Source organism: Rhinoraja longicauda, unplaced genomic scaffold (genome assembly GCF_053455715.1).
Source record: "Rhinoraja longicauda isolate Sanriku21f unplaced genomic scaffold, sRhiLon1.1 Scf000305, whole genome shotgun sequence".
Lineage (NCBI taxonomy): Eukaryota > Metazoa > Chordata > Chondrichthyes > Rajiformes > Arhynchobatidae > Rhinoraja > Rhinoraja longicauda.
The window spans coordinates 60283-69744 of NW_027601523.1; the positions used below are offsets into that span (position 1 = coordinate 60283).

At 45.3% G+C, this 9462-nt stretch overlaps 1 protein-coding gene across 1 annotated transcript; it reads right to left on the reverse strand.

Annotated features, from left to right (window-relative positions):
* Nucleotides 1–1979: 1979 nt before the first annotated feature.
* Nucleotides 1980–6822, reverse strand: LOC144590767 (alpha-N-acetylgalactosamine-specific lectin-like). Its single transcript, XM_078395188.1, has 5 exons — nt 6739–6822; nt 5139–5293; nt 4671–4811; nt 3266–3374; nt 1980–2141 (listed from the first exon to the last, which is right to left on the reverse strand). Exons 1-5 carry the CDS (start codon nt 6791–6793, stop codon nt 2065–2067), a joined length of 537 nt encoding a protein of 178 aa, XP_078251314.1. The 5' UTR covers nt 6794–6822; the 3' UTR covers nt 1980–2064.
* Between the last annotated feature and the right edge of the window lie 2640 nt (nt 6823–9462).

The following is a 9462-nucleotide window of genomic DNA, read 5'->3' on the forward strand; positions in this document are numbered from 1 at the left end:
TAATCGCCCTGCCCTGACACTCCCCCAGCACAATGTAGAATCACAGTTGATGCACTGGGGGCTGCACTGAAATGTTCCAGCTCCCAGACTGAGGAGGTGAGTCTCTCACACTTCACCAGTGCTCTGTGTACTGGTCAGGTGAGAGAGCACCTGAAGGAGACGCATGTTAGCAGTGTTCTGAACAAGACATGAGGGAACGTGTGTTGATCTTTCTCACCTCCTGACCTCTTCTCCAGTCTCTGTCCACATTCACAGCAGCCAGACCAGAGCTCCACTCAGTGTCCCATCTTCCCCCAATCCACTTGTCAGCTTCATCCCGTTGTATCTTCACTGTCACCCACTGAGACCTTTTGTGATCCTTTCCCAGAATAAATTCCTTCCCTGCCTCGGTGATCTCCCTCTCCCATGAATGCTTCCATTGCAGCTTCCACCCCCTCACCACTCCTCTTGTCGTTGGCTTTCTCTCACTCCCTGATTCGTGGCTGATGCAGCCATTGGTGAGGCCAGATTGAGAAGCTGCCGTTGGTCAGAGGGAAGTAATTGTGGGAGGTGGTGTTCTTGGACAGGTTGTTGTTGATTGGATTGACTGATGCAGCACATTGCTTTTTACACAAGTACCAAACAAGTACTTTGACTCTGGCCTCACTAAGGAAGACACAAACAATCTCACAGAAATACTATGGGACCTAGTGGGAGGGAGGAACTGAAGAAAATCCACATTAGTCAGGAAATGGTGCCAGGCAAACTGTTGGGACTGAAGGCAGATAAATCCCCAGAGTCTGATGTTCTGCATCCCAGGGTACTCAAGGAGGTGGCCCTAGAGATCGTGGATGCATTGGTGATCATTTTCCAATGTCCTATAGACTCTGGATCGGTTCCTGTGGACTGGAGGTTAGCCAATGTAACTCCACTTTTTAAGAAAGGAGGGAAAGAGAAAATGGAATTATAAACCAGTTAGCCTGACATTGGTAATGCGGAAGATGCTTGAGTCGAATATTAAAAATGGAATATCAGCGCATTTGGAAAGCAGTGACAGGATCGGTCAAAGTTAGGATGGATTTATGAAGGAGAAATCATGCTTGACTCATCTTCTGGAATTTTTTGAGAATGCAACAACTAGAATGGACAACGGAGAGCCAGTGGATGTGGTGTATCTGGACTTTCATAAAGCCTTTGACAAGGTCCCACACAAGAGATTAGTGTGCAAAATTAGAGCACATGGTATTGGGGATAGGGCATTAACATGGATAGAGAACTGGTTGACAGACAGGAAGAAAAAAGTAGGAATTAATGGTCCTTTTCAGAATGGAAAGCAATGCTAGTGGCGTGCAAGGCTCAGTTCTGGGACCGCAGCTATTTACAATAAATATATTGATGATTTATACAAAGGAATTAAATGTAAAATCTCCAAGATTGCGGATGACACAAAGCTGGTGGCAGTGTGAGGAGGATGCTATGAGGCTGTAGGTTGACTTGGATAGGTTAGCAGAGTGGGCAGATGCATGGCAGATGCAGTATAATGTGGATAAATGTGAGGTTATCCACTTTGATGACAAGAACAAGAAGGCAGATTATTATCTGGGCAAATTGCCCGACACCCGGTTGAGCTGATTTATAAACAGAGGTTTTCATACAGATGTGCTGAGTAATTTCTGGGCCCAGTTCATCTTCTGCAGCCCACCCACAGGACTGTGAAAGCTCTCTCCCTGCAACTATTCCACTAACTCCCCATGTATCCTCTCCACAGCCTTTATTTCTCACCCAGGTGCGGTGTCCGGGACCCGACACACCAGGTGCGGCCGAAGGACAAGAGTTCAAGTGTGTCCCGCCTTCTCCTCAGCGCAGCACTGAGTGCAGAGGTGGGGAGGAAGTAACAGTGGGACAGGAAGGCTGCGAGAAACTGGACTCACACAGCACCAAACACACAGCTCATGATGCAGTTCTCTTTATTATTGGCTGAGAAGCTAAGTGAGTACAGTCACCACAGACAGTGAGAGCGGCTACAAAGAAATCAAAGCACTGGATCCACTGCTGGAAAGGATGAGTGGACCATTCTGGAGTCTTCTAATCACAGCGCAGTTTGTAGGAACAAACAAAATCACGTTTTGTCTCACAGGACAAATCATTCCAGAATCCCTTTCCTAGAAACATGAAAAGAGAAAAGCATTTTCCTGTTAGTCCACAAATAAAATGCTGCAGATACTGGAAATGTGAAATAAAGTCTGGAAATACCCAATAGGTCAGGCAGCATTTGTGGAGAGGGAATAGAATGGTAATTGAGAGAAATCTTAACACTGTTCCTCTCTCCGCAGATACTGCCTGACCTGCTGAGTGTTTCCATCATTTTCTTTTTTCCGTTTGGTCAAAATGTTTCATCTATTTGAGTCAGATCTGGAATCTGTGGAGCTGGATCAGAAACAGACCACTCGGCCCATGGATCCGTGCAACTGTTGCTGCTCCTCACCAGCCTCCCCCCTCCCTTCATCTGACCCCATCAACACATCCGTCTGTTCCTTTCTCCATCGACCTCTCCCTTAACTACATCTGTGCTCTCTGCCTCGATTACGTGCTCCTGAGCTCCACCTGCCCGCAACGCCCACGTCAAGAGGATTTTCTCTCTTTGATTTATCGGTGGCTATTTTACATTTATGACCAGGAAATCTGTTTTCACATTCGAGGAAACATCCTCTCGACATCCCCCTACAAATCCTTCACAGTAAGATCGGCCCCTGGCTGGTCCCTCCTCAATCTTCTCTCTTGTGGAGAACAAGCCTCAGCCTGTTGGATCCTCACTGCCGCTCTGTTTTGTGACAGTTCACTGCTCCACTGCCTCTCAGTTTGTTGTCAAACAGTGACATGGAACGGTTCACACGACAGCATGTCCACTCTAACCAGGATACACAGAGGTTGAGCATAATGTTTCTGTGTTTAATTCATTTAAAAATGAATCTCAGGACATTCCTTTCACTTCCTGTCTGTGTTCAGTTCTTTCTTTATGTGCCGTGTCACACTGTACCTTCCTCTAACTCCAGTGTTGCCCCCTTGTACATTCCTCCTGCACAGTTACAATCGGTGTCTGTTCCCCTGACTCCTGCATTACATCCCATACATCCTCCTCTCACTGCTGGGCAGTCAGTCCAGTTCTGCAGAGCACAGGACCCACGGGGTTGGTTCCCTCCCTCTGTGTAACAGCAGGTCTGTGGAGGTCAACTGTGTCTGAAATCAACTTCCAACAGAACAACATTTCTGTCATTGTTACACTTACCACGATTGTTTGTTTCCACACAATCTTCGTTGCCTAGATTATTAGGTTCACTCTTACACCATTGTCGGTAACTCGGTGAAGATCCATCGTTCCATGTGAAAGTCCCTTCCTGTGTATAAAACAATGGTCATTCCCATTGGAATGCTGAGTAACAGTGCAGGAAGGAGCTGTACCTGAGCCATTAAGCTTTTATTACAAAGGTTCCTGATAATATAATTGTATGGATTTTCCTTATACTGTCTTTTCTTCAGCTTTAGGAACATATGGCTGATCATCTAAAATTAATACCCCGTTCCTGCTTTTTCCCCAGATCCCTTGATTCCTTTAGCCCCAAGAGCTATCTAATTCTCTTTTTTTTTTTAAATCCAGTGAATTGGGCTTTAGAGAACTCATGTGATTTATTTCAAATTCATATCCCCAAATCTGTAAATTCTCATTGTCAGATTCCTTCACAGCTGCTCTGTGACATCGCTCTGCACACCAGCCTCGCCCGGTGCCCTTTCCACATTTTAGGAACAAAACTAATTCAGGTTCAGGAGACGGATTAACCGGAACCCGACTGCAGAGAGGATCGGGCAGAATGCAGGGAAATGTTGAGGCCGGCACTGGTCAGGCATGATCGTATTGAAGGGCGGGGCAGGCTTGAGGGGCCGAGTGGCCTATTCCTGCTCCCATTTTCTCGTGTTGTGTCAGTGTGTATTTTAGATTGACACATTGATACAGTATTGACCCCTTTATAATGCTGATTCCATGAGCTGATGAGGGGAAAGGAAAGTCCCAGTGATGGTGTGAGATGAAGGAGGGTGAGAGGAGGCTGATGTGGAGCAGAAACAGACACATGAACATTTGGGATTTTATTTGTTCACAGGACGTGGTGACAGTGGCCGGACCTGCATTTATTGTCCTTCCCTGATCATCCTCTGACCATTTCAGACGGCAGGTAAGAGTCAACACATTGATGGATTTCTGGAGTCCTGGTGAGGCCAGACTGGGGAAGGAGGGCAGATTTCTAACCCTGAAGAACAACAGTGAACCAGATGAGTTTTTACAACAGTCCGGTAGTTTCAGTCCCCATTACTGATGGTGACTTGTTTCTCCAGAGTGACTGCAGTTTATTTACTTGGATCCAAATTCCCTGGTGTCTGGGATGGGATTCAAACTCGTGTGACTGGATCACCGGGATATCACAGAGTAACTTAACCATTACACTGCCGCACCCTGTTACTCTGCAGGGCGTCATGTGTAACTCTATCTCTGAACAACGATGTGACACCAGAGACCCATCAAAGTGTAAACTGTAACCTGCCCTTTGAAAAGGGCAGTGGATGACCAGGGAAGGACAACAAATGCAGGTCTGGCCAGTGTGGTGACGACCTGTAAGCTAACGTGTTATTGTTAACTGTACCTGGCATCTGTCGTTTAAGCCAATCCAAGCTTCGGGACTATCATTCCTCACTGCACCAATCACGTTGGCGATGAATGTGTTGTGTTCGCTCGAGGTCACAGTAGCCAGATGCCCGTAATGTGGTTGGTGATTGCAGAACGCCTGTAAACAAACAAAATAGTTTATCTGTTGTGGTGAATCAGTGTGTTCCATCCTCCCACAAGCCGCCAAATAAATCATTCGAAGTGACGTTGAAGATTGGGGAACTTTATTCCCTGGATGTGGAGCTTCCCCCAAATCCCAATATTTCACCCACTGGTCCGAGCGATAGAAACCGGAGCCCACGGCTGCAGTGAAGCTCACCTTGGAACACAGGGACTCATCGCAGGCAATTCAACGACAGGCTGTGCTGTGAGTTCATGGGAATGAACCAGCAGAGGGCAATGTTCCCCAGGCCTCCCAGAACAACCACTGGTTTCAGGGACTTACCTCAGCTTCTAACCAGGTCCTTTTGTCACTGAAATAACGGTAACAGGAGCTTGAGGGATAATAATAAAACCAGTTTTCATCACACTGCCCTTTCACTATGTTGCGCTTTACAAGGTCTTGCTGAGTCTCCTCCGGTCCCAAATGAACGGTCGTTTCTGTCAGTTAAAGAGAATTCAGATTTAAACCAACTCACCGACCAAAGGGCCTTCCTCAGCGAGTCCCATTTGTCTGCTTTTGGCCCCTATCCTCTCATCGTTTCCTATCCATGATCCTGTCGAAATGTCTCTAAAACATTGTAAATGTACCTGCCTGTACCACTTCCTCTGCCACCCTCATGGTGAATAACATGCCCTCCAGTTGTTTCTCCCCTACACTGTGATATCTATGTTCGATTGCTGCACCTTATTAATCTTTAACCCCCTTATAACTTATAAGTCATGCCTACCAGATCTGGTAGCACAATTTCCTAGTGGGGTCTCACCAACATCCTGTACAGCTGTAACATGGATGACAACTCCTTTAATCTTCGATGAGGGCAAGCGTGCCAAACACCTTCACCACCTGTAGCACGACTCTCACAGAGCTGTGTTGTTGTGCATTAACGTTTCTCTGTTCCACAACAACGCGAGAATTCTGTCACTTGAGTAAAATTAGATTTTTACCCTCATGACCCTCCCACTGGTCACATGCCACATGCACACACACATACGCACCACATGGAATTAAAATCACTTTGACCACCTACTGATACACTCGGTGTGTGCACTGACATAACATCATGTGCACACTTCTTTCCTCATCTCTGAATGAATGTGCAGATGGAATAAAGAGGCAAAAATATCAAATCATCAACTTTGTAATAAAAATGAGAAAAGGAGAATATTTTTTAAATGGAAAGTGGTCGGCAACATTTAGGATCAAAGGGACATGGATGTCCTTGCACGTGCAAGACTGAAAGTTAATCTGCAGATTAACATGGAGTTGCAGACAAACAACAGTGAACAGATGCAGTTAAACTCATTCGTTTATCAGAATGAGGTGACCTCACCGAAGCATAAAAATTGTATTATTATCATATTTCCAGCAACTGCAATGTTTTTGCATCTCAAGTGTGTCCGTCTGATGATCAAATCACTCGTAACTCCATCCTTTTTCTGTCTCTTTCACTCCCCACACCCAGGACGCGCTCCCTCTGTACCATTGCCAGCACTCTGGCCATCCTCCCTCAAGCCTCCATCCTCACCCTCACAGCGGGCAAGTACACTGCACCCGTTGCATTGGACCAGTTCCTGCAGAACCTTCTCCTCTGCATCCCCTGGGTTCCTGACAGAGAGTCACATATCCCTCTTCCTGCAACTCTGTTTTCCTGTGAAGCGTCACCGTGAAGAAATCTTTGTCTCCTGATGTGGAGGAGAGTCTCCAACTCACCTTCCAACTAAGCAGCTCCGAGATGAGTATCCCAGACAAGAGACATTTCCTACCACATCCCAAAAGTCCTAAAGTCCACAAATTCCCATGACCCACAGTCCCAACACAGTGCCTGTGCATTCATTCCTCACACCAATATATTTCTAAAGCTCTTAGAATCAACTGACCTTACCTGTCATATCACTGGCAAGCAGTGCGGTCAGCACCAAAACCCACACCAACATCATGTTTCCTTCCTTGTACCTGCAGCACAAGAAAACGATTCATCATTAGTGTCAAGTTTCAGAGTGAAGGTGGGCATATCCTACTGCCGTTCCCACCTGTCTCTCTCCCAGCTCTCTGTGTGGATGAGGTTTCCAATGCTGCTGCATCTTATATACCTGTAGTTCTGGCATCTTGGAGGCTTTTGGAACCATTGGAATCAAACGCAATTGGCTGCAGCAATCTACATAAAACTGCAGCGGACCAATCACTGACCAACAGATTAGCACAGGATGAACAGGAAGCCACAGAAATGTCTTGTGGGCTCCAAGTGTGACTGGAGAATGTGGCACTGTATCTCAACACTTTACGGTCCCAGTATCTGTTTATGATATGAGTCCAATTAATATTATCAATGGTGACAATTAAGACGTAATATCCAGGCAAATATTTCATAAACAACTGATTATTTACACAGACCACTTCACTCGCTCCTATTTTCACTTTGTGGTGGGACTGATGGGTCAAATGACCATTTCTTTCTCTGGGTTTTCTCTTGTTCCCCAATCACTTTACATTCTAAAGGCAGAGCAAGTGGTCTTTTGGACAATTGATAAGTTAAGTTTAAAACTCCTTTAATCTTCGATGAGGGCAAGCAAAAAAATAGTTAAGACAAATGTGGGTCCCTTGAAGACAGAAACAGGTGAATTTCTTATGGGAGCAAGAAAATGGCAGACTAATTGAACAGGTACTTTGTATCTGTCTTCACTAAGGAAGACACAAACAATCTCCCAGTTGAATCTCCTAGGGCAACGGAGGACTGAAGAAAATTCACATTAGGCAGGAAATAGTGTTAGGTAGACTGATAGGACTGAAGGCTGATAAATTCCCAGGGCCTGATGGTCTGCATCCCAGGGTACTTAAGGAAGTGGCTCTAGAAGTCGTGAACGCATTGGTGATCATTTTCCAATGTTCTATAGATTCAGGATCAGTTCCCGTGGATTGGAGGGTAGCTAATGTTATCCAACTTTTTAAGAAAGGAGGGAGAGAGAAAACGGGAAATTAAAGACCAGTTAGCCTGACATCAGTGGTGGGGAAGATCCTGGAGTCAATGATAAAAGAAGGAATTGCAGAACATTTGGATAGCAGTAACAGGATCGTTCCGAGTCAGCATGGATTTACGAAGGGGAAATCATGCTTGACTAATCTTCTGGAATTTGTTGAGGATGTAACTTGGGAAAAGGACAAGGGAGAGCCAGTGGATGTAGTTTACCTGGACTTTCAAAAAGCCATTGATAAGGTCCCACATAGGAGATTAGTGGGCAAAATTAGAGCCCACTCTAATTGGGGTTAGGGTACTCACATGGATAGAAAATTGGTTGGCAGACTGGAAACAAAGAGTAGGGATTAATTGGTCCCTTTCAGAATGGCAGGCAGTGACTAGTGGGGTACCGCAAGGCTCGGTGCTGGGACCGCAGCTATTTACGATATACATTAATGACTTAGATGAAGAGATTAAAAGTAACATTAGCAAGTTTGCAGATGACACAAAGCTGGGTGGCAGTGTGAACTGTGAGGAGGATGCTATGAGGATGCAGGGTGACTTGGACAGGTTGTGTGAGTGGGCAGATGCATGACAGATGCAGTTTAATGTGGATAAATGTGAGTTTATCCACTTTGGTGGTCAGAACAGGAAGGCAGATTATTATCTGAATGGTGTCAAGTTAGGAAATGGGGAAGTACTAAGAGATCTGGGTGTCCTTGTTCATCAGTCACTGAAAGTAAGCATGCAGGTACAGCAGGCCGTGAAGAAAGCTAATGGCATGTTGGCCTTCATGACAAGAGTTGTTGAGTACAGGAGCAAAGAGGTCCTTCTGCAGTTGTACAGGATCCTAGTGAAACTGCACCTGGAGTACTGTGTGCAGTTTTGGTCTCCAAATTTGAGGAAGGACATTCTTGCTATTGAGGGAGTGCAGCGTAAGTTCACTAGGTTAATTCCTGGAATGGCGGGACTGTCTTATGTTGAAAGACTGGAGCGACTGGGTTTGTACACACTGAAACTTAGAAGGATGAGAGGGATCTTATTGAAACATATAAGATTATTATGGGATTGGACACGCGAGAGGCATATTATAGGATATTCCCTAGGACATTGAGGGAAGTTAGTGCAGAAATAGCAGGGGCTATGACGGAAATATTTCAAACGTCATTAGAAACGGGGATGGTGCCGGAAGATTGGCGCATTGCGCATGTTGTGCCCTTGTTTAAAAAAGGTTCTAAAAGTAAACCTAGCAATTATAGACCTATTAGTTTGACGTCTGTGGTGGGAAAATTAATGGAAAAGATACTTAGGGACAATATATATAATTATTTGGATAATCAAGGCCTGATTAGAAACAGTCAACATGGATTTGTGCCTGGAAGGTCATGTTTGACTAATCTTCTTGAATTTTTTGAAGAGGTTACCAGGGAAATTGATAAGGGCAAGGCTGTGGATGTTGTCTATATGGACTTCAGTAAGGCATTTGACAAGGTTCCACATGGAAGGTTGATTAAGAAGGTTAAATCGTTGGGTATTAATAGTGAGGTTGCAAGATGGATTCAACAATGGCTGAATGGGAGATACCAGAGGGTAACGGTTGACAATTGTATGTCAGGTTGGAGGCCAGTGTCTAGTGGAGTACCCCAAGGATCT

Coding starts and splice junctions, on each gene's coding strand:
- LOC144590767 (XM_078395188.1), bottom strand. CDS start 6,793: ATGATGTTGGTGTGGGTTTTGGTGCTGACCGCACTGCTTGCCAGTGAT. Junction 4,812..5,138: donor GGACCTGGTTAGAAGCTGAG/GTAAGTCCCTGA, acceptor GTTTGTTTACAG/GCGTTCTGCAATCACCAACC. Junction 3,375..4,670: donor GCTTAAACGACAGATGCCAG/GTACAGTTAACA, acceptor TTTTATACACAG/GAAGGGACTTTCACATGGAA.